Source organism: Mytilus californianus, unplaced genomic scaffold (assembly GCF_021869535.1).
Source record: "Mytilus californianus isolate M0D057914Y unplaced genomic scaffold, xbMytCali1.0.p SCAF_8, whole genome shotgun sequence".
Classification (NCBI taxonomy): Eukaryota; Metazoa; Mollusca; class Bivalvia; order Mytilida; family Mytilidae; genus Mytilus; species Mytilus californianus.
This window is the reverse complement of record NW_026262734.1, coordinates 21,994,251-22,020,872: the sequence shown is the minus strand read 5'-3', so window position 1 is coordinate 22,020,872 and position 26,622 is coordinate 21,994,251. Positions and strand designations below refer to the sequence as shown.

The window sequence follows — 26,622 nt, the reverse complement described above, 5'->3', positions numbered from 1 at the left end:
GCAATGTAAACAACAACAGGTCACCGTATAAGCAATAATATAAACACATATATACCGTAATGAAAAAAAGCGCCCTGTTAACAAATATAAAACAATTCAAAATAGAGAACAAACAACTTTGTTTAAACTTTTATCATTGAACGAAAAACAATTATAACTGATAGGAACCAACGACAACCACTGGACTTCATGATCCTTGCTTGGGGCAGGCACATAAAGATTGTGACATTTTATTCATGTTAACAGTCAACAATAAGAGACAAATATTGAAAAAAATTAAAAGGGGCTTGACCCAATAAATCTCTACTTGACAAGACAAACAACTAACAAAAAAGACAAAAAAAAAAAATACCAATCAGTTACAATTTATTTTCCTATTAGTTTTTAGGCAATTGAATTGTACATATTAGGATAGGAGATTTTTTTATTTGGCATAAGCAGATATTTTGTTGTTATTTGTCAATAAAATACAGTAAATTGTATTGGAAATACTTCATATGTTTCAAATATACGATGAAATTATGTTTTAAAAGTATCATGGAAGGCTTGAGTTATTCAATTCGCAAGTCTAAGATCTCAGACCTCTCCAATATAGTACATACATGATTGACATTTGCTTGTTTACATTTAACTATTTCTAAGGCATACGAAACAGTTTTGATCCCACGGTTAATTTTTGACGAAAAATTACATACAAGCTATATTTTTCACCCAGTCTATTCAAATATGTAATAAAAAGTACATCTTCATGTGCTACGTTTAGAAATAAATTGGGTCAACATTTTAGACATTTACTCAAAATTTAGGTTTCTTAAACATTTCTATCCTTTTGACAGACAAACATATTTTTTTTATTCAAAAGATAAACACAAGCGGATTCTTGTTAAAAATATTGAATATCTTCTTTACATACGTATGCTATAAATTTGTGCAACAATTCTTTGGAAATCGTTCTTTTTTATTAAAATTTCATGATTTTAGAAAAAAAATCGGCATTTTTTGTTGTTTATTTATCTAATCTAAAAAAAATCATCGGTTATTTGTTCACAAAAAATGGTACAAGAATCGTCATACATAATCAAGTCAAATGTCATTTTTAAAAAGAGGGGTCCATGTACTCGTTTTCAAGCTAATGGTTAAAATCAGACGTAATATGCATCTTTTTCCGATGTTTCACATTTTGAGGTTGTGAAAAATAATATTTTACGTTAGCAACGTCATTACCTCTCCTGGTACTGTATCGTATGCTCTTAACTTCATTTATGTTACCTATTTTGATCATAAGAATATTTTTCCTCCCAATCATTTGTCATATAAAGATTTTAGACTGTATTTTAATTTGACATATTTTATTTATTACAGAAAATTTCAGACTTGTGCTATAACAAATTATAGAAATGGGAAATACCGCCTCAAACAGTTTTGTAGGTATGATAAAATTGAGAATGGAAATGGGGAATGTGTCAAAGAAACAACAACCCGACCGAAGAGCAGAAAACAGCCGAAGGCCACCGATGGGTCTTCAACAGAGCGAGAAAATCCCGCACCCGGAGTCTGGCTTCAGCTGACCCCTACGCAAAAATGTGTACCAGTTCAGTGAAAATGGACGTCATACTAAACTCCAAAACATATAAATGAACTAAAATTAAAATAGATACAAGACTAACAAAGGCCAGAGGCTCCTGACTTGGGACAGGCGCAAAAATGTTTAAACATGTTTTGTGAGATCTCAACCCTCCCCCTATACCTCTAGCCAATGCAGAATAAACAAGCACACAGCAATACTCACAGTAAAACTCAGTTTAAAAGAAGTCCGAGTCCAATGTCAGAATAGGTAAAAAAAGGAAATAAGCAAAATGATAATGATACATAAATTAACAAAGGACTACTAGCAGTTACTGACATGCCAGCTCCAGACCTCAATTAAACTGATTGAAAGATTATGTCTTCATCTTATCATGATAAATATTTGATTATTTGCAATAGAAAGTAAACGACTGTCTAAATTTTTGTTTTTCCAAATGTTTGCTCTACCTAAATATCGATTGCCGAGAAAATCAGTCAAAAACTATGTTTTTTACTCTATTGTTAGCAATTTTTTATGTTAGATTCGATGAACTGTTCGACAGGTTGCTGCAGAATGAACGCGATGCTTGTTATGGAACGAATTCAGGAGATGACCGAATATAATAAATCGTTTAAGACCAAATATCAAAATAACAAACAAAATGAACACCAAAAGGAGCCAAACCGGATGCGTCGATGTGATTGGCGTCACCTTCTATGCATGCACCTACGCCACAACATGTACACTAGTCACATTCATATCGTATTAGTCACTATAAAACTTCTGTAATGTCGATTTCATACGTTCTTCCTCACAACAGTGTTGGAGCAGTTTTTGTGTAAGTGGACATGCACAAGCGTAACGTATCAATTGAGATAAGTCAACGCCATACAATAGGACAAAGTGTATACTGAAAAATGTGAAGTTAGCGATCGAAAAGTTGATAGCATCACGTTTGTCATAGATTCTAGTTTTAAAGTTATCCATACGTGCGTCAATATCGAGAGAAAAAATCAAGATATGAAGCAAACCTTCTAAATGGTAGTATCATTATTCTCCAGTTTACTGGGATATAAAAGATACAAGAATTCATTGAAATGTGGGTTGAGTGACAGGACATTAAAATTATATTTGAAAGCGAATTGTTAGCCTTTGAAAATAACATAAACGGTACCAATTTTAATGCACTAGATGCCAATTTCGACAATTAATGTCTCTTCAATGATGCTCGAGGCCAAAATATTGAAAAATCCGAAATTTAATACAAATGTTGAAGGGCGGATCAAACCAAAAAGGACCTAAAGTATAACGAAATCCGGACAAGCAATCGGGAAGGTTTTGTATTTATTCTGCTTTATATCAGTACAAAATCAAGTCGAAATGTAGAGATGCACAATTAGTACCCACCCGTCGGACAACCGACTGTCTTTTGAATATTGAAATATCGTCGATCAAGTAGTCTAATATTTCCATGATATTATCCTTGGTGTATTTGTTCTAGGAATCGTTGCGTTTTTCATTGAAAACAAATATAAAAGGTCCTACTTTCGGCATTGCTATTCTTAGTTTTTTTAATATATTTTATTATTGATGTAGTGCATTTTCATGAGAAATAACTGCAGTGACAAATTTTAGTAATTGTTGATTTAAATGCTTGTAAATTGTCGTTATCCATTATTTTACCAGTTCGTAATCAGCTAGGATATTATGATTATTCACAGATTACACCAATCATAAATCAATATATTGTGGATTCAATTTTTTTTTTGTGAATACCAATATGCGTAAATTGATGGAAAATTGTATTTTCGTGGATATTTGATTTCGTTGTTTTGCCAAAGTCTACATAAAGCCTAAAAAATATTTTGTACCTCGTCGAACATATTGAAACGCTGCCTCCCTGGTGCTAGAGTCGACCACCAGAGAACACAGGGTCACAAAGAAAAGAGAGTAAAATGATCTATAAAGTGTAAGGTTCGACGTCCACTGTTTACCGTCGGACCAAAACACGTTACAGAAAAGGAAATCGTATACTTGTGTTTATATACATATTCTCAGTTGTGAAATAAAATATCTGAATAAAATAAAGTTTCATATTTTATTAATATCAAAAATAATCCACGACGGAGAGAATGGGTCTTGCAGGCTCTGTCACTGGTCTGGTCAGGTCCCGGTAATGGTTGATCTTACATAGACAAACAAAACTAGTATATAATTCAACAGTCAAGTAACAATGTTGTCACTTATTTAGAATTTTTCTATAATCTCAATTTAAGGGTATTACCACCATTCTACATTATAGAAGACAACAACTTTGTATAACAAATTCAATGACATATTAATCATGTCGGAACCGCCAACAGAACACTTAATGTGCACCTTCAATATCACTTCAATTGCACCGTCACCGGCACAGTCACCGTCACCGTCACCGGTACCGGCAACCGTATTTAGCACCGTCACCGTCACCGGCACAGTCACCGTCACCGTCACCGGTACCGGCAACCGTATTTAGCACCGTCACCGGCACCGACAACCTTAAATTAAAACAAAGTTAACTTTCAACGCTTGTCTGTATTTCTCAGACATATTCCAGCTTCTATCAAAGTTTGTCACTTCCCATTCTTTGTCAACCCAACACTCCCTCGGTTCTGTTGTTGTGGTTGCTTTTATACTTTCTACTGACCAATGGCAGAGCTTGTTACATACTGTTTACCAATCGGCAACCATGGATCACACAAGGGAAATTCCCTTAATGTTGATATTGTTTGTAAACATGGATTTATCTTCATCAATAAAGATGGGTTTTGACTTTAAATACATAAGTAGATCATTAGAAGAGTTTTATTTGAGTTTATATTTTAATAAGGTAACTACCGCGAAAATATGGAATCAGTACGTGAAATAAAACTTCTTAACAAACTAACATACACAAATCTGTCGTATCATTGAAACAACAGCCAAAATAACAAATTACAAGTCTGACATTACTTGCAACATTAGACATCTCACTAACATCTATCGTTTATCCTCAATAATTTCAAGAAACTATACAGACATAGGTTTACTATAAAAAGGGGGAAAAGCCGGCATTACAATATAAGGGAACACGTTCACGAAGGGTTAAAGTTGGCTCTAAGGATTTGATGTTTTTTAATCAGGCCAAAATATTACAAATTTCCCCTAGAAATTGTTGTGATATTACTATTAATACAAAATAACTTCCTTTTGGTTCATGACATTAAACATGTTGAAGTTTGGACTCTTTAAGTATGCATTATTTGTATTTTTTTAAAAATAATTCTAATAAGTAATAGGCATACCTTACATTGGTCGCCACCCATGATCCAGAAAGTGTTTGTGTCTAGGGATTCAATATCATCATTGGCAACTTTTGTTTACAGAACATTTTAAATCCTAGAATGCGTCTAAAGGGTTTTCCAAAGCTTTCAGGTCCGAAAAATGCACAAAATCATCAGATTTGAAATCAGTTTATTCCATCTCATGACATCACGAGTATACGTTTTTACACAGGCGACATAGTACATTACTGTTGATAACGTATTTGATCCTGTCATAATTTTCAATAAGTTTACTGTACAGGAACAAGTTGAAAGAAAAGATATTTTCCATAGTTTTTTCAGGTGTAATGTCGGACTTCCACATATATCTCAACAGAGTCCTGTGAAATATATTTGATTTGCCTAAGAATCGGCAGACTTTACACATCACTTATCTCTATTGGCTTTTTGTCAGTTGTCTAAGTTTTAAAAAAATGGTTTTATAATGAAGAGAATTAAGGGTAAAGTTTACTGAGAATTCACGCATATTTTTCGTTATGAGAAATATCAAAACTGTGTACTGAGGATTCATTTATTTTTGTAGGTACCAATTGTCGTGCAATGAGGAATTATTGTATTATCGTGGATATTTCAGTTTGTGGTTTTGCAAAAGTCTGCACAAACACCTATAGAATATTTGTATTACAAAAACATTTTAACTCGTTGTTCACCTATATCCACGAAATCCACAAAAATTGGTATTCTACAAATAAAATGAATCCATAGTATTTTTACACCAAAACATGCATTATTTTTCAATATTTTTTCAAATTACCAAATTATGCAAATTTTCTTAATTAAACTTCATTCAATTGAAGGTGAAATAGTATTTCCATAAAAATGTATAACAGAGAATGGTCGACATTGTAGCTTAAATAATAACCAAATTTGTATCATAACCTTTGAATCACTTATAGGAATAGAAACTGAAGTACGTATAGTGATGATCGGGAAAACAGGAAGTGGTAAAAGTGCAACAGGTAATAGCATCCTTCAGAAAGAGGCTTTTGTGTCAGCATCAAGTAGTTCATCATGTACGAAAAACTGTAGACGCGGTGAAAACATTTGCGATACAGGAAACAAGAAGTATAATCTTATTGTTGTCGATACTCCAGGATTATTTGACACTGGAATGAAAAACCAAGACGTAACCAAAGAAATTGTGAAGTGCATTGGAATCACCTCCCCTGGGCCACATGCTATAATTTTTGTCGTGCCGCTCCTAGGTCGGTTTACAAAAGAAGAAGAGGCAACTGCATTGCATTTCATCAATGTGTTTGGCGAAAAACTCATGGACTACATGGTAATTATTTTCAGCCATGGAAACAGTATGTCTAAAGATGAATCTATTGAAGAAAGAGTTGCAAATTCACCAGAATCTCTACAAAATCTCGTCAAGAAATGCGAAAACAGGTTTGTAGTTTTTGATAATAAACTCACCTCAAAAGATAGAAGAAAGAAACAATTAAACACATTAATGGAAATTATTGAAAAAATGATCGAAAAAAATGGTCAACCGTTTTACACAGATGAAATGTACAAGAAAGCTGAGGAAGAGCTGCAAAAGCGAATGGAAGAATTGAAGAAAGAAAATGAAAGAATGAATGCGGTCGATCTCCGCAAAACTGTTCGTAAAGAAGTGGAAGACGATGGCGATGTTTTATCTAAAATTGGTAATGGAATTTATGCCTTTGGACAGGGTATGGTCACAACAGCTGTGCAGGCCACAGGTATTCCAACTCTTTTAAATGGTTTTGCAAGCTGGTTTGGACAGTGAAACACAACCTTTGAAAAATAAAAATGTCGAATATGTGAACAAAATGTGTAATATATCTCTCTATATGTAATGTCCATTCAGATGTCATTTACAAAAATAAATTGCAAATGTTTTTAGATATAGAGTAGTAATAGTTGATGCAAATTTACGTTTTTCATTGTAAAATAACATGGATGTATAATTGCACATTATCTTAACGTCCGGTAAGAACCGAGCTCAGTTCATTCACGACCTAGAGCATTGCCGCAGAAATATCTCTTTAATTATTCATTACTCTTTTGATCAAATGCGCATGATATTTCTACTTTAATTTTAACTGCAAAAGAAAACAATTAGCCGTCAACTTTTAATGAATATATGATGATTTTTAAAAATGCTTTTGTCTTGATATGAAATGAAATTAATATGTCCTAATGAAAAAGAGGTGTCACCGTAGAACAGAATTGAAGCTCTCCATTTAGGAAATAAGTTGTGCATGAAACTAAATAGAAGGTGCAAACAGTTAATAATAAGTTGTCTGATGTTATTGGAAATAACTATCTGTTATATGCGTATAAATCTATGACTGTAGGGTGTAGTGGCTAGAATTTCGTTTCATAATTTGAGTTTTTGTTTGTCTTTCTGTTGATTTATGATGGTTTAATAAATATTAATGATTCTTGGATTTATCAAAATCTATTGTTTGTTTTGTATTTATTGATAGTGCCATATGAAAAAGCTCTTTAAAATGCCATTTAATTGTTCAATCATTCGTTGTGATTTGTGAATGAAATTCATTGTTGTCAATACATAAAATAATGACTAGGATATGTACAAAAAAGGAAATAGTTACTAGGTTCTTGGCAGTTCAAATAAGTTTCCATCTGGGAATCCAGCCTAGACTATTATTTAGCTACTGTTACAATTTTGGAATGTGAAAAAAGATATATTTATCATATGTGTCGAACATGTATAAATCATGATAATTTGAGGTAATCCAACTTGAAATATGAATATAGCACGCAATGCACTACGGTCATTCCTCTGAATCGCATTTAACGATAAGGCATTGCTCTTTCGAAAGGATGAGTATGGCACAATGAAATGATGTGATCCTGATTTGTCAAGAAAAACGTACACGTAAGAAAAACAATACAATGATTTCAATTCCCTGTGTATGTTTAAAAAAGCCTATTAGGGTAATCAAACCTAAAAAGTCGGTCGAAACCGACAAAGCCATGGCAAAAAAAAACGGAAAACGACTATATGACAAACAACAGTTTACGGTACACAACATAGAAAACTAAACACTGGTTCTCAGGATGGGTAAGCAAATCTTGCTCCATATATAGCACCCGATGTGTTGCTCATCGTAATTACAAATTCTGAGACATATAGTCCTTCTACCGGCAGTGCTGGAATGTTGCTGTATAGAAAAAGAAAATTCAATATTTGAAAGCTGAAATCATCTCTTTTGTCGTTCGGTTTTACTCTCAGACGACCCTCATTGTTACTTCCTAGATGTAAGTCAAAATATGTGGCAGTTTAAACTGTGTTTGTGGTATCTTCCATATATGAGTCTTTCTGTAGGCCAATCTACTAATTTCAGAGTAGGCCAATTCAAGTCAATATATGTGTGTTTTATTCTTTGAGAACCTTGTGTTCATAGCACACGGGTAGTATTCGCCGCTAAATAAATTGACTAACGTACTAAGAACTAATTTAGAGCTAGACATATGGGTTGGCATTTTCTATATCTTCAAACCTCGTATAAAGACTATAAAACAGATTGTGTTTGTGCTTTAAAGTTCTAATTAAATCAAGATTGCTACCATATAACAGTATATAAACCTCTCCCTTTTTCAAAGAAGTAGCCAACCATGATCATAAACTTCCCTAAACATGAATTATAAGCAATAAGTGTTCACAAAATGAAAACAAATTAGACAATTAACCATTGCAAAAACCATGGCGAAATCTTTAAGATCTCTGAATTATTCTTATTTTCTATCAACATGATCAACGTTTGAGTATAATCCGAATTGAAGAAGTACAAACATTTCTAAAACAATACTTTATATATTGGTTGGATGATGTAAGTAGCTATATGAAAACTTCTGTTAAATAATGTTGCTGTTATTTGCCTTGCACGTTGCTTTAATTTTCAAATTGTGTAGCACCAACAGTAACTTTTTTTTATGAAATGTACACATGTTATAGCGTATAAACATTGTACATTTTGTTAAATGCGTTTTACATTTTCTGGTTTTACTAATTTTCCCTATATTACACATGTATGCGAAGATTTAAAGGCCCTTTTCCTTTTTAATATCCAAAATCAAAATATCAAACATATTAGTGTGATCGTAGATCAACCTCCAAAATTAATTATAACAATCAGTGTCAACAATTTATGTAAATACCAAAAATATACCTTCCGAAATATAGCATATTCAAAGTTATGAATCTGTTTCAAGTTCCTGAAGAACATTTGATCTCTTTATTCATCTTACTAAAGCACTTTTCAAGCCACATAACACACAAACTAGTAAAAGGATTAAAGTTACCCAAAAATACAAATGTCTTTACTGCGTTGAATGACGGCAAATCACACATGACGTCATAAGCTACATCATAAATTTACGTCATTTAAAACTTGACTAAGTGAGTAAGTATTCGATTTTTGTAAAAGGAATTTAAATTGTTTTGTTATTTCGGTATTTAAACATGACTTAAACAAAGCAGAATATTGCAAAATACAAAAAAGTCCAACTGTGCAATGTTTTTTAATATTATTTCACATACAATACCGATTTTGAGTGTGGGCCTTTACATAAAAAGCAGAAGATAAGGGTACATTCACATCTTAATCTTAAACTACTAATATTTTCAATGAAAGCATGATCGACCTTTCTCAAAAAGTACAGTTGAGGGTAAATTGCATTCTGATGGGTTCCACAAACGATGAGTAAAGAAAAAAAATCGAAGACGTGAGGTCAACAAGAAAAAACGAGTGGCATAGTGCAGAGGAAATGTACATAAAACTGTTAGTGCAAGGTAGTCATTGGGCAAGATTCTCTTGTCAGTTTTATTCTGAAGAAAGGTCGGAGAAGAGTGGTTGACCGATTGTATTTGTCCTTCGTCTCAGCACAAGATCATATGGGGATGCATTACTTACCATAGAGCACTTTGCCATGGAGTCGGAACTATAACTGTTGTTGAAGGGAACATACGTGCCTTAAAATACATTGAAAATATTGACAATAACGTTGGTTGTTTGTCATTTTCCCAATGTTGACTACGTTTTTTCAAGACGACAATGCCCCGTCCATCGACCTCGAATTTTTAAGGATTATCGTAGAAAAACGTGTTTAAAAAAGCAGCAATTTGCAGCTCAGAGTTTTGACATCAATTTTATTGAGAACTGTTGTTGACGATTAAAATGGGAACTGCAAAAACGTACTCAAAGCATAAACAATACCAAAGACCTATTGCTATAACGTGAAATCCGTGACACATGGGACAATTTGACTGTAATTTACTTAAAATCGTTGTAAAACATCATTCCAAGCAGAATTATACGAGTAATGAGGAGTAGAGAACACATTACAAAGTATTAAAGTAGGAAATGCCTATTTTGTTAGTTGTTCAATAGTTTCAGTTGTTTTCAGGATGGCAAAACAAACACCCCGAAAACAAATCTGAAGATAAACAACAGTTTACAAAAACAACACTAGAAAACAAAAGACTGAGTAACACAAACCCCACTAAACACCGGGGGATCTAACGGCTCCTGAAGGATAAGCTGATTCTGCTCCACATGTTGTACCCTTTATGTTGTTCATGCAAGTACGAACCCTATGATGAGTCTAAATCTTATGTCGCATTCTTTGTGGTTACAACATTTGGGACGTATCCGTCGTCACATTTGAAACAGATTTTCGATAACGGTCAACCAAATCGTGATGGTGTCAGTAAAATATTCGAAGGATTTTTTTCAACTTACCGCTTGGAAGTCTTGTGTTAATAGCTACCTGGTCAGGAGCAACCATTTATCAACGAAAACATTATACGCATTTCAAGCTCTGGAATATAGTATCAACATAGAGATATATATTCCATATGCAGGCGCCGATGGAATTTTAACGTTGCTACATGAAAATGGAACGTTCACAATTGGGAAGCTCGACTCTCTTTTGACGGAAAGTTTTGTTCTCAACCGACCCTCATTGTCAATGTATAGTTGTAAGTCAAGATATGAATATAAAACATCTCTGCCTTCTTTAAAAATTGAAAAAGGATCATATAAATTTGTAAATTTAACATGGAAGTTTTTAATACATGTATACGAAAGACGAACATAGAAATACTACTATCTAGTAAATTGAACAACTCTGACAGACTTGAAATATTGTATATAATATGCTCATCTAGATTATATATAGTTCATTTAACTAAAACTGTTTTCGAATAAGAATGAACGTGTTAGACAGACAACATCATTGGATAAATATATTGCCAAATCAGATTTGAATGCACAAAACAATGGACATTTTGTATAGTTGTGATTCTTGTGTGATCTTTTCTTCTTTGCCATAACCACATAGAATAGAAAAATGTCTTTGTGTGTTGGAATGAATGACAGTAACGAAATTAAATGTAAAAAGATAATTATATGAATGAAATTATCTTCCAAAATATGTACATAGCATGAATTATACAGATATTCACTGTTGGATTTACTCAAGTTAAATTTCTATCTTAATCCAATGTATTTGATTAAAATTTCTTCTGAGTCACCAGTTATAGTGAATATCATACACAACAACAGTGAATGTCTCAGAGTGCAGATTTAATATTTGATTTTAATGTTTATGTTTTCATATATATGCATTTATTATACATTACAAACGTGTCTTAAGGTGTCACAGAACTTGAAACATTATACAGTTTTAAAGGAAGAGAATTCTAAAAGTCCCTTGATTTCATAAATACCATGGTGTATTCGTGTATTTTCACTCATCAGTAGAGTAATAAATAATGATACAGCTAAACACATGTATGAAGTGTGATATACTTAAAATAGTTTCCTATAATTGTCAAGGTCTTTATACAAAGGAGAAACGGAGAGATGTTTTGAATTATTTGAAGTCAAAAAATTTTAATATCTACTGTCTTCAGGACACACATTTTACAGAACAAGACGAATTAAACGTTAAAAATCAATGGAAGGGAGAATGCATTTTCAATTCATTTACATCCAAACAGAGAGGTGTGGCCATCTTTTTTCATAAAAAATTTGATCTTCAAATTCACAAAGTTAAAAACGATGAGGATGGAATCTTCTTGGATTGGATATTACAATTGAAGAACAAAGAATTGCCTTAGTTAATATTCATGGGCCAAATGTAGACACTCCTTGCTTTTATCAAAAGGTGGCAGACATTATTGAGGAATTTGATAACCAGTCTTGTATTCTTTGTGGTGATTTTAACTTAATTCAAAGTTTCAATCTTGACACTCATAATTGTGTTAATGTCAACAATCCAAAGTATATTATTACAGATAATGGAAGACTTTAATCTAGTTGCTCCATTTAGAGAATTATACCCCCAATATGAAAAGGTTTACTTGGAGAAAAAAAATCCCTTCACACAATCTCGTTTAGATTTTTTTCTGATTTCCGATAATATCTTTCACTTTGTTAGTGATCTTAAATTTGATATTAGTTATAGGTCTGATCATTCACCAGTGATCTTTTCTGTCAAGATTAACGAATTTATAAAAGGCAGAGGCCTTTGGAAGATTAATAATTCCCTTCTTCATGATACTGACTATGTTAAAGAGATAAAAAAAAAACTCACAAGTACAGAAAAAGAACAATATGCCGTCAAGATATATAGAAATGAAAATTTACAAAATATTGACAACTCTGAAATTGAATTTACCATAGATGACCAGTTATTTTTTTGAAACTTTACTTACAGAAATACGTGGTAAAACGATTTCATATGCATCTTATAAAAAAAGGGAGGGTGTAAAAATAGAAAATGAGATTATTTTAAAATTGAAACAATTAGAAGAAAATCCACTAACAGAAGAAAATCTGGAAGAGATTGATCAGAAAAAGGCAGAACTAAATTTAAAATGTATAGACAAAAGAAGGTTCAGGGACAATATATTAGGTCAAGAAGTCAGTGGATTGAAGAAGGGGAAAAACCTACCATTTTTTTTTTACATCTAGAGACTAGAAATCGCATTAATAAGACTATTCAAAAACTTACTTTAGAAAATGGGGTTGTAGTGGAAGAACAAAAAGAAATCTTAAGTCAGACAAAGGTGTTTTATGAAAAACTTTATAAAAAACAAGATTGTCTGAAAAGGGTTGATTTAACACGGGACAATTTTTATGATGATATACCGAAGCTGAGTGAGGATGAAAAGCAGTTATTTGAGGGAAATACTAGTTATTCTGAATTAACTTCAGCATTAAAGAGAATGAAAAATAACAAGAGTCCAGGATCTGATGGTTACACTGCAGAATTTTTTTATTTTTTTTTTGGATTGATATTGGTAAATTTGTTCTTAGATCTATAAATTCTGGATATGGGAAGGGTCAAATGTCAGTCACCCAGAGGCAGGGAGTGATTACATGTATTCCAAAAGAAAATAAACCAAAACAATATCTTAAAAATTGGAGACCTATTACTCTTCTAAATTCTACATATAAATTGGCATCAAGCTGTATAGCAAAGAGAATAAAATCTGTTTAGTCAAAACTAATAAGATAGATAGATATATAGGCGAAAATTGTCGATTGATGTATGATATTCTACATTTTACTGAAGAAAATAATATTCCAGGAATTCTCTTGTTGATTGATTTTGAGAAGGCATTTGATTCCATATCTATACATTAAGATATTTTAATTTTGGCGATTCAGTTATATCCTTGGTTAAAACTTTCTATAATAATATAACAGCTGCAGTGACACAAAACTGTTTTCTGTCAGAATTCTTCACTGTAGAGAGAGGCTATAGACAAGGAGATCCTTTATCCCCTTATATTTTCTTTCTTGTGCAGAAATATTAGACATTTTAGTAAGAAATAGTAAGGAGATAAAGGGTATTACTATAGATGATACAGAATTTGTACTTTCTCAATATGCAGATGATACACCATTAATATTAGATGGCTCGCCAGAATCACTTGATGCATCTCTTCGTGTTCTCCAATTGTATGCTGAAATCTCGGGACTTCAGATAAATAAAGAAAAAACAAATGTTATTTGGATAGGTAGCAAAAAACACAGCCACGATCAAATTTGTGTTAAGTGGGGATTGAAATGAGGCTCCAGTACATTTAAGCTCCTTGGAATTACTTTTTCAGTTGACCTAGATAGAATGATTAATTTAAATCATAGGCCAGTGTTAGATAATATAGACAACACTTTGAAAAAATGGTCAAAACAGTATCTCACCCCCTTTGGAAAGATAACCATTTTAAAAACTTTGGTCATACCTAAATTAAATCATCTGTTTTTATCTATCCCTAGTCCAGATGAGACTATGTTACGTTATTTAACAATATAATGTATACTTTTATCTGGGATAATATACCAGATAAGGTCAAGCGAGATCTTTCATGTTAAGATTATTATATTAGTGGTTTAAAAATGCTAAATTTAAAAGCATTTATACAGGTACTGAAACTTACATGGATACGACGGCTGTATAACTCAAATTCAAAGTGGGTGAGATTAGTCTCTTTTGTGGAGCAAATAAATTTTATTGACCTAAGTAACATTGGGCCCATGAAAAGGTCATCAAATAAATTTTGGCAAGAGGTTTTTGATGCTTGGAAAACCCTTAATCAAATTAGAAAACCAAGATGTATTGATAAAGTTCTATCTTATCCTTTATGGGAGGGAGAAAACATTAAAATTGGTGGTTCAAGTGTCTACTATAAAAACTGGGCTAAAACTGGAATTTGGACAGTGCATGACTTGTTAAATAAGATAATCAGGGCAAAATTATGTCATTTCTAAATTTCCAACAATTATATCAATTTAGGCCAAATTTTTTACCAAGGTTGAAGTAAAGGAGAAAAACATACAAGCAATGCTACCTTTCAATGTAAGTATTTTCTTTGAATCAAAAAAAGGTTCAAAGGACATGTACAAAGTATTGAATGAGAAATATATTACTTTTGCTGCAAAGGAAAAATGGGAAAACCATCTTAACATGACTGGTATTAACTGGAAAAAAAATACACACTTCGTGTACAAAATATACTAGAAGCACTAAGCTTTGCTGGTTCCAATATAGAATTCTAGGAACTAATTCACTCCTTTACAAGATGAAAATAAATAGTAGCGACATATGTAGATTTTGCAAAGATGAACCAGAGACGATAGAACATCTATTTTGGAGCTGTCCTATGGTCTCCAGTCTCTGGCATGCACTAAACAACTGGATGTTTGAAATGACAAATATTGAACTGCCTTTGAATATTAAAATTATTCAATTCGGTAACTACGAAAATATTAAATTGAATTTTGTTAAAAATAAGATTATTTTGCTTACAAAATACTCTATTTACCGAACAAAATTACAAGAAGTATTGCCAAATTTAAATGCTTTAAAAAATTATTTAAAAGAACACATGAACTTAGAGAAATACATTTCATTTAAAAACCTCTCTGTAGAGGAAGATAACAATTACTGGAGCCCCTGGGTCCCTATTATAGAATTATTAATATATGTCGGATTTTGGTTCACCAATTTTGTTTTAAAAACCACAAATAGATATTCCAAGAACGAATTAGATTCCATTGTTATTAGATAATTATTTATGTTCAACCTGATGTTGCACCATTATATATTCAATTGTTGTTTTTGATTTAAAACTTCCTTGCTGAGAATATGCCATTCTGTATACCTTTATCCATACATGTTGTGCTAGTTTATTTGTTACATTAAAGCAAATTCATTATAAAAAAAAGATATGACTCAGCCTTAACTGTATCTGATGTATCCTTTGTTTCAAGTTCGATGGAATAGAAGAGTTCAAGATAGTCACTAAACCTTGAATTATTTAGTGAGGAAACATCATATATATAACGGAAAGTTAAGTTAAAGTATAATGCCAGCTTTGTTTCAATCTTTCTAAGAAGCACCAGTAAGAAGTCAGCCTCAAATGAATAAAAGGAGCAATTCGGCAAGATGAGAATCACATTTGTCTGGATTCTTTTTAAACATGCCCTCCAAACGTAACAAATATTTTGTCAATCATGAAATTAAGCTTTTTGATAATGTCAGTTGCAGAAAATGTTTTGTTTGAATCAGAGTGATTCTTTACAAAGTGCGAGTTATCCCTCCCTGATTCAAGATACATTTGGTTTGTACTTGTATCTATGTTGGTCATCCTTTTGAATAAAACAACGCATCTCCAATTCTGTCAATTTGTCTTTTAGTTTGGAATGTTGGAATGGAAGATACTTGTGTAAAGGGTAGAAGACTTTATGTACTCATATCAATGAATGTAGTCATCTAAACAAAACCAAATCTGTGATCACTAGCAGTCTATTAGTAATTGATGTTTGCGTTTTCATTATTTACTTGCATATTCAGATTATAAATGATAATTGGAAAATATTCACATAAATTTTTTCTAAGGCAAAATTTCATTCTTTTTTAACTTGACTTGACTAAGAATATGATACTTTATAATTTGATGTCCAAATGTCTGTTCTGAATTACAAAGTTGTACTTCTTGAACCTATAGATAGGCCATTGGAAACCGCAAGCATGGTTTCTTCCTCTAATTACAAATGTATGTTATATGCTTACATTTTTTTTTGCAGCTGTTTTTTTCTTTCTTCTTTTAAACGTTTAATTCTGAGTAATTCTTCACCAGAGTATTCATCTCCATTGTTTACATGTTAATTTTGGTTTTGTATGATATTGACCAAATCGTGTCAATCAAAAGCGTACATTCGAACTGAATCTGTTTCAATAACACAATGCCTAATTGTATCTTGGCATTGCACAAGGTCATGTTTTCGATGTCTGTTAGTGGCGTCTTTATACTAAATCCATTGGATGTTGGATGTGTACTGATTGATATTTTAGTCTTAGATGCATGTTTTTTTTATTAGTTGTTATTGGCTTTGAACTAGCTGTCAGTAACTACGAGTACTCTCAGATCGATCGGTACTTAGTGTCTTTGTGTTGTGATGATGTATAAGTATCCTACCACGTCCACTCTGTGTTTTTGTTAGATGTATTTCTGCTTTGTATCGATAAACAGATAAAAAGTAACAAATAACTAATTTAGTGACTGTACCAGGAGGATGGAGTCCGGGGTTGAAACCACCTTTTTTTCGGAAAATTTGTGAAAATTACGTGAAAATAACCGAAAAGTAGACAAAAATTTACTTTTTTATTTTGGAACCCCCTTTTTTGAAATGTCTGGATCCCCCCTGTTATTAATCTTCAACTTCAGAAATTGAACTCTCCTTTAGAAAACGATAGAAAAGTATGTCGTATATATGCAAGATTCAGATCGACGTCCGGTCTTTAATCGACGTCCGGTCTCTAATCGACGTCCGTTCCTCACATCAACGTCCGATCCCAACATCGAGGTCCAAATCTTACGTCATAATAAAATAAGATTCGAAATCGACGGCCAATTTTATGCCCCTCTAACCGACGTCTTTTTTGTTGTACTCAAATCGACGTCTAATTTTTGGCTTCTCTAATCGACGTCCGTTTTATGGACTTGCCGCAAATGACCTCATAACTTTCTTTGTCGTCCGGGGATTTTCTCATTGACTTATACTAACATGTCATTTATTAATATGAATATAAATGGCATACGACAACGTAGAATGATTGGATTAACTTCTATCAAGATAAATATTAATATACATGTATATGTTACGGGGGGTATGAGATGTCGGTGGTTGTCTTGTTGTCATTTATCGATGTTAGTCCTTTTATTTTGTTTTAGTTGATTCTTTGGGATGTAACTGACTTTGATAATCCTTTTCATGCGTCTACTAAGTCATTACGATCCAAATGTATAAACACAATTTGTTTCTTAAAGCAGCTTTACATAACGACAAAACGATAAAGAAAGATCAATCCAATAACAATAATGCTGCGTTGGACAAAAATCGAACTTATGCAAATAAATATCAATACATCTGTAACCTATTTCGGGTTAAAAAATCTCTATGGAAATTATGTATAAAAATAAGGAGATGTGATATGAGACAACTATCCTCAAAAGTTCAAATGAAGTGGATGTAAGCAATTATAGGCAACCGTACGGCCTTCAACAATGAGTAAAACCCATACCGTATAGTCGACTATAAAAGGCCCCGACATGAATAATATGAAACAATTCAATTGACATAACTAACGGCCTAATTTATAACAAAACAATTTACGAAAAACAAATATGACAGACATGAACCAACGACATCCACTGAACTACAGGCTCCTGACTTGGGATAGGCACACATGTGGCGGGGTTAAACATGTTTGTAAGCGCTGAACCCTCCCCTAATCTGGGACAGTGGTGTAACAGCACAACATAAGAACAAATTATAAAAATCAGTTAAAAAAGGCTTATCTCATCAGATCGATACACAGAAAACATCGAACAAAAACACAGACCGGGCGTGGCAGGGTATATATCTATCCCTCATCCCTTACAACAACAAAAACACTAAGTACAGATCTGAGAGTACTAGGAGTTACTGACAGCTGGTTCAAAGCCAATTACAACTAATTAAAAAAAAACATGTATCTAAGACTAAAATATCAATCAGTACACATCTAACATCCAATGGATTTAGAATAAAGACGTCACTAACAGTCAGAGAAATACATGACCTTGTGCAATGCTAAAATATAGGTATCGACAGATTGAAGTACCGTGAAAGAACATATGTGTTATATTTAGTAGGGTTTTAATTTACTGATAACAAAATCAATATTTAAACCAATAAAAACAATATTCAAAAATTTAATTACAGTGTTGAATTGGTAACCTTTTAGAATAAGTTTATTTAAAGGATTGATAAGTTTATCCGTATCGAATCAAAATTTCAGGGCGTTGTTAACAACATCGCCGTACAGTTGAGGATGTGCTATTCCGTTTGAAATAAGTTTTCTACAGGTACAGCCAAACTTGCAAACCAAATCTTTGTATCTATGGAAGAATTTAGTAAAGGTTTTAAGTAATTTGTGGTAATGAAATCCCTAACTTAATAATTTACTATAGTAATTCAAAGATTACGCTCATTGAAATCAAATATATCACGCCAGACACGGGCATAGCGAACGAGTTGGGATATATAAACACCGTAAGACGGTGACAAAGAAACATCACCGGCCAAAAAAGGAAAATTAACAATAGGGAAAAAAATCATCCCTTTTGTCGTAAATTTTTGTGTAGAGTTTCTGGTGTAACACTGAACTATCAAAATGTAGGAAATGACAGTTACTGCTGTTAATATTTGATTTATTCAAAGTAAGTTCCAGCAGTATATTTAGAGAATTCTTGATTATTTAACGAAAAGATATCACCAAGATAACGGTATGTGTTGTTGAAATAATCAATTAAATGGAATTTAGACGGTTGTTTACTGAGTTTTGCCATAAACTGTGATTCATAACAGTATTGGAACAAGTCTGCTATTAAAGGGGCACAATTGGTGCCCATTGGAATACCTACAAACTGCCGAAAAACTGTTAGCCGAAACGTAAATAAATAATGTCAAGGAGAAAATTTAGGGCTTTAGTAATCTCATCACACCTACAGTAAGTATAGCTAGCTTATTTACCTTTCTGATTTGAGAAAAAGGCTTTATATGAGTTGCAGCAATCAAATTTATCAAACGACCATTTAATTAGATAGGAACACTTTTGTTTGATAAGATAGTGTGGAACAGTAGTATAAAGAGTGGAAAAATAAAAAACTGTCAACCGAATCAAAAAGACTTTCAAAAGCACGTAATTTATCTAAAACATCCAAAGAATTTTTTACACTCCAAAAATGGTAAATTCCTCTATTGCATGTGTTTTATTACAAAAATTAATGATAAGTTCTTTGATAGTAGTTAAGGAACTCGTTAAAAGCACCAAAAGATTAGCAGTAGAACACTTACTGGAGGCAGATGAAACGATATTTTACGGTTTTTGTGTAGTATAAGTAATCAATACATAATGGGGACCTTCAAATGTCCAGAAGAGGCCTTAAGCTGAGCGATGGTAGTGAAATGATTATTTACTATACAACTCTCAGTGGAGCGTACGGCCTTGCATGTAGTTGAATGTATAATTTCATTCTTAAGGACTTCAGTGTAGTATTTACGTCATACCACCATCACATTGTTGGCTGCTTTGTCGGCCGGTACGAACACAAAACGCTTTGCGAGTACTTGAATTTTGTTTTTAATCCTAGAAATTGGCGTATTACTTACTCTTTTATTTATTTCTTAATTATTTTCGAAATGTGATATGCGAATATTAACAATATTCAGACATTTATTTAAATAGGAATCAAGTGACTTTTTGTCAGATTTCTCCCGTTTACACTATTTTTTACAATAGGATGAAAGAGCATCTCTAATAACCTGACGACACTCTTCCCAAATTATTTTCGACGGTGGACGATATTTTTTGGTTCTCTTTTCAGAAAGTTTATAACCTCTCGGTCTTGAACGATGTTGAGGTCCCCTGTAATTACATGGCCATAGGGATCATATATAAACGTCGATGTTTAACAGTCTCATGTTGAAGGAGATATCAAAATATCGAGGTATAAATTTTGAAACGTAGAGTCATGAAAAATACTAGACAAATTAATCAAATCAATACCTCTATTAATGTATTTTATTTTTAGAAAATACTTTTTATGATCTTCACGTTTGTCAATTTGAGGGAACAGTTTATGGTGACAACTGTAATAATCCGTGTACACTAACATGTACATGTATACGTGCAGTAATTTAATTATTTATTGATATTGGACATTGATTAGAGAAGACTACAATCGATCGGACGTCGTTTCGGCAATACATGCATCATATTGGACGTCGATTAGACGGTCAAAATATTTAACACTGATTTGAGAATGTGACGTCATATTTGGACGTCGATATGACGAACGGACGTTGATATGAGGAACGGACGTCGATTAGAGAAGCGGACGTCTATCTGAGTCTAACATATATTTACAATTGGATGCAAGTTTCTAAAAGTTATTGAACAGCGGTTCACTACTGTTTCCTTTATTTCAAATACTTTAAATTATGATTTCTTGCTATTGATGTATTACTCTTGATATGAAAACACTTTCAAATGTTTTATTTTGATTGAAAGAAATATGCTTTTGTCAGAAACTGCGATTGAAGGTAATTTCAGAGGTAGTCTTTACTTTTGGAACTCCTTTACTAAATTTAATATGCGGCTTCTTTAAGCTTTGATTGACACTTATGCCAAATTTGGCTCCAATCTTGAAGGCAATGCAACAGGGGAAAAATATAGATTACATTTCCTGAAAAACCCCTTCTCAACCACATTCACCTGTTATGGTAATGTATTGGTTTGATTGACAGCTAAACTAGTACAACATTGCCATGTGACAATCAATTTCTATAGTTAATACGCTGATAGTAATAAAAGGGGCGGGTTCAATAATTTTAGAATCGAATCACTCTTCGTTGACATAAATGGTTAAGATAATATTATTCGGGTTACCCATTCCGCGTCATTCGATACCGTATCTCGCCTTGAAAAACATTCATGTCGCCTTGGAAACTTTTTTTGTTGACCTTTTCATTTCACGCGACAGCTTTCTTTTTTTCAGAGTAATTATATTTCCCTAGCAATGCTTCAAAGGTTAATAGTAACACAATACTTCCTTCAACCCTTCTGCCTGTCTGTCGGTCCGTCTGTTCGTAACACCCTTGTTGACACTCTTGAATCAATCTACATCCTTCGAGGGATTTTAAACATGGCAAATTTATCACACCGTGAGATGTTCTGTTTACTTTCCATTATGAGCTTTCCTAGGTAAAAGTTTTTTAACTGCTTTTCTTGATAGATTATTTTTAATGCCACACACATGACACAGATAATTCATTTCAACAAAGAATAATTGAGTTATTAATGAAACCAAAAACAAATCATGTTTGGTAATCTTACAAATATTAACAAAAACCCTAAATGGCAATCAAATAATCACCCCAAAATGATCTGATAATCAAACAATCTGGGTATTTAAATATGCCTAAATATTAGTAAAACATTACAATCAACAGGTATATATTGACCTAAATTACTGAACTTGTGTCATTAAACTTTGATAAACTTTATCCTTTTTAGAAGAAATACGTTCAGAAAACTCATATTCCCCTATACTCTTTGAACGCGGCACGCCATATTGACAAATCAGTTGAAAAGAAACTATATTTCTAGAAGATACGAAACATTGTTAAATGTGTATCATTTAAAATATACCTGTGTCCCCTGCGAACAAAGTTTGCCTTTTCATATGTTCAAATAAAAGTGAAAATTTGAACTAAATGGAGAAAGGGAGACAAACATAATTTTACAATGGCCAAGTTTAGGCGTATAACGTACGTTTAAATGTTTTTTTTATTTTTGTTTAATTTTCAAGTTTAATGGCCAAAGGGAGATAACAATAAAAATGCATTATAAATGTTAAGGTAAAGTTATTTAATTACGTAAAAGTACGTAAAAAACCTAAAATTATTGAATAGGAATCCCATTGTGACGTAAGTTAATAAATTGCAAATATTATATATATGCCTTAAACATGTAAAAAGTGTACAAAACAACACCAATATTAAAAAAAGAAACATTGAATATAAGTATCTATAAATATTTCGGATAACAGATATCCTTCATCAGTATGATTATGATGATGTAAAATGAATCATATCAATATTTTCTGATTTAACTATAACAATCTTTACAGTTATACAATTAAGAACCGAACAACGCTTATATAATTCTGAAATTTCAAAAATGATGTAGGTTAAGTATTTTTGAAAAGAGATTGCATAATGCTTCTAAAAAGAATAGTAATGTGCGATATGAACTGGTACAATTCTAAAATTTCACAGGTGTTGAAAATTAAGTTATTACCAAAGAGACTGTGAAAATACATTCCCGATGAATAGCACTGACCGATTTGAGCTAGTATAATACTTAAATTTCAAATTTGACTAAGGTAAGTAATTACAACAGAGGCTGTATATTTACACATCCAAAATGAATAGCACATCGATTTGAGCAGGTATAATTTTTGAATTTTAATTTTGACAAAAGTTAAGTAATTAAACCATGGCTTCGTATGTATACATCCCAAATGAAAGGCATCCTGCGATTTAAACTGGTTTAATTCTAGAATTTCAGACAAAAGTAAAGTTATAGCAACACAGACTGCGTAGTAATACAACCTAAATGAAAAGAACTGCGCGAATTAGAAGTATACCTTTTCATTGATTCCATTTGGCGTTTTTAATTTTCTTATCCAAAATAATTTCCGAGCGAATCTACCTCCCTAGACCAAGCAGTGTTGTGGTCTATGATAGTCATAGTCAGTCCATTGAGATCTGCCTTAGTGTGGCCAAGGGATCTCAAATGTCGACTTAGAGGACGGTCTGGCTTGCATTCATAGTCACTACAATTGCCATAATTACGTAAGTGAAATGGCTGTTCTGACTCACCAATATACTGTTTACCACATTCACACTGTAGAAGATACACAGCATTTGTAGTTTATCATCTAAATCAGGCTCTTCGTCAGTACGTTGGCTCTTGCAAAGGGTGTGGAAACAAACGATGTCAGACTTGCAAGCAAATACTGATTACCCAGACTTTCAACAGTCACTCCACTGGTACGTAGTACACCATATTTTGCAATGTTAATTGCAAGACTACAAATTGATTTTTGTAGCAAACGTTAACTTCTGAGATATCATTAGTTGGATTCAACTCAATATCTTCACCCGGATCCTGATAAACCACAACTGATTTTTTTTCAAATGAATTAGTTTAGATATAAATAGTTTGGGTTTTTGTGTGCGTTGGCTTGTGTACTTCAATCAACATATCATTAATTTGCCGCTGGACGTTAATCCTCCTCCTCCTTCTCCTCCTCACATCATCATCATCATCATCATCATCATCGTCATCGTCATCATCATCGTCATCGTCATCGTCGTCGTCATCATCATCATTATCATCATCATCATCATCATCATCATCATCATCATCATCATCATCATGATCAGCGTCATCATCATCATCGTCATTGTCGTCATCGTCATCATCGTCATCATCGTCATCATCGTTGTCGTTGTCATCGTCATCGTGGTCGTCATCGTCGTCGTCATCATCATCATCATCATCATCATCATCATCATCATCATCATCATCATCATCATCATCATCATCATCATCAACATCATTATCATCATCATCGAGGTCGAAAACGTGATATTTAGGCGTGCTGTTTAGCCAAGTCAGGAATATAGCAATTGTTTTTCGTTCCGTTGGTTGATAAAGTTTGCTTTGGTATATTTGTACGGACTTCCTCTTTTGAATTTACCTTGGAATTCGGTATTTTTGTTGTACTTTTTTTCGTATTGCATGAACAAAACAAATTGATAGCATTACATAAGTGGACAAAATGTCTGATGAAAAGGTTAACTCCAATTGTTATGTGCAACCCATGCATAAAATATGATAGTTGCGCATTTTTACCTTCAATTAAAATTAATATTCCTATTTAAATGGAAGAAATGCGATAGCAAAGGCTCGAATAAACAAATCACATATTTTAATTAAATACCGTATTCGAATCACTGCTTATTTAAATCATGTTCTAAGTATCAAACAAAGCACAACAATAAAATTGAGAATGGAAATGGGGAATGCGTCAAAGAGACAACAACCAGACCAAAAAGCAGAAAACAGCAGAAGGTCACCAACAGGTCTTCAATGCAGCGAGAAATTCCCGCACCCGGAGGCGTCCTTCAGCTGGCCCCTAAACAAATATATATACTAGTTCAGTGATAATGAACGCCATACTAAACTCCAAATTGTACACAAGAAACTAAAATTAAAAATAATACAAGACTGACCAAGGCTAGAGGCTCCTGACTTGGGACAGGCGCAAAAATGCGGCGGGGTTAAACATGTTTATGAGATCTCAACCCTCCCCCTATACCTCTAGCCAATGTAGAAAAGTAAACGCATAACAATACGCACATTAAAATTCAGTTCAAGAGAAGTCCGAGTCTGATGTCAAAAGATGTAACCAAAGAAAATAAACAAAATGACAATAATACATAAATAACAACAGACTACTAGCAGTTAACTGACATGCAAGCTCCAGACTTCAATTAAACTGATTGAAAGATTATGTCTTCATCATATGAATATCAGGCACAATCCTTCCCGTTAGGGGTTTAGTATCATACCATCATAACATATATGAGAAGGACATAACCCGTGTCATGCCAACAACTAGTTTTTAAATAAATGTGTTTAGTGCCGATGCAAAGACCCTATAAGTGAATCAATATTAACGCCAAAATATGCAATCTTTAATGACCTGACAACAGTATCGTAACTATATTTCTTCTTAATAAGTCTATTTAAAGGTTTTGTTAGCTTCAGAGGTGAATACTGACATTTTTGTGCTTTATAAAGAATATTTCCATAAAAAATTGGATGTGAAATACCTGAACGTATAAGAAGTCTGCGTGTTGAGCTATATTTACGAATGATGTCCTTATACCGATGATAAAATTTAGTAAATGTTTTGACTAGTTTGTGATATCGAAAACCCTGGTGTAATAATTTTTCAGTAATACATAAATTTCTCTCGTTAAAATCTAAAACATTGTTACATACACGAGCGAATCGTACAAGTTGAGATAAATAAACACCGTAAGATGGTGACAAGGGAACGTCACCATCTAAAAATGGATAATTAACGATAGGAAATGAAAAATCATCTCTTTTATCATATATTTTAGTATTAAGCTTTCCGTTAATGATATAGATATCAAGATCGAGGAAAGGGCAGTGGTCATTGTTGGTATTAGCTTTATTTAAAGTAAGTTCAACAGGATAAATTTCTTTAGTATACATACTGAAGTCGTCATTATTGAGAGCCAAAATATCATCCAAATATCTAAAAGTATTATTAAATTTGTGTATCAGATGTTGTTTCGATGGGTCTTTGCTGATTTTTGTCATAAATTGTAGCTCATAGCAATACAAAAAAAGGTCCGCAATAAGTGGTGCACAGTTAGTCCCCATTGGAATTCCGATAACCTGACGATATACGGAATCTCCAAAGCGAACAAAAATGTTATCTAGTAAAAATTCAAGGGCATATATAGTATCAAAGCATGTCCAATTGACATAGTATTTTTGTTTATTGCTACTAAAAAATGACCTAAAAGAGTTTGAACATATATATTCACATTCTGACTTTTTAAATGCCCATTTAATTAGGTGTGTGAATTTTTTCTTAATGAGAATGTGAGGCAATGTGGTATATAGGGTAGAGAAATCAAAACTTTGAACAGATTCAAAATCACCAATATATGCATGCAATTTATCAAGTACTTCAAACTTCCAACGAGTTCTTGACACTCCAAAAGTAATTAATTCCACTATTTTCGAAGGCCTTATTTGAACAATTTATTATCAGATTTTTGATTGTACCAAGTGTACTGGTAAGAAGAATAGACAATTTAGTAGTGGAACAATGGCTTTAAGACGAAATGAATCTATATTTGTAAGGTGTTTTGTGAAGCTTCGGAAGCCAATACATAGTTGGGACTTTCATTGTATTTGGTTCTGCTTGTAAAGCGGTAGCTAAAAGTTTATGTTTGT

The 26,622-nt window shown here is 32.8% G+C and overlaps 1 protein-coding gene across 1 annotated transcript; it reads left to right on the top strand.

Annotated features, from left to right (window-relative positions):
• Window positions 1-5,639: 5,639 nt before the first annotated feature.
• Window positions 5,640-7,363, top strand: LOC127711811 (GTPase IMAP family member 4-like). Its single transcript, XM_052217965.1, has one exon. It carries the CDS (start codon window positions 5,852-5,854, stop codon window positions 6,683-6,685), a length of 834 nt encoding a protein of 277 aa, XP_052073925.1. The 5' UTR covers window positions 5,640-5,851; the 3' UTR covers window positions 6,686-7,363.
• The last annotated feature ends 19,259 nt before the right edge of the window (window positions 7,364-26,622 follow it).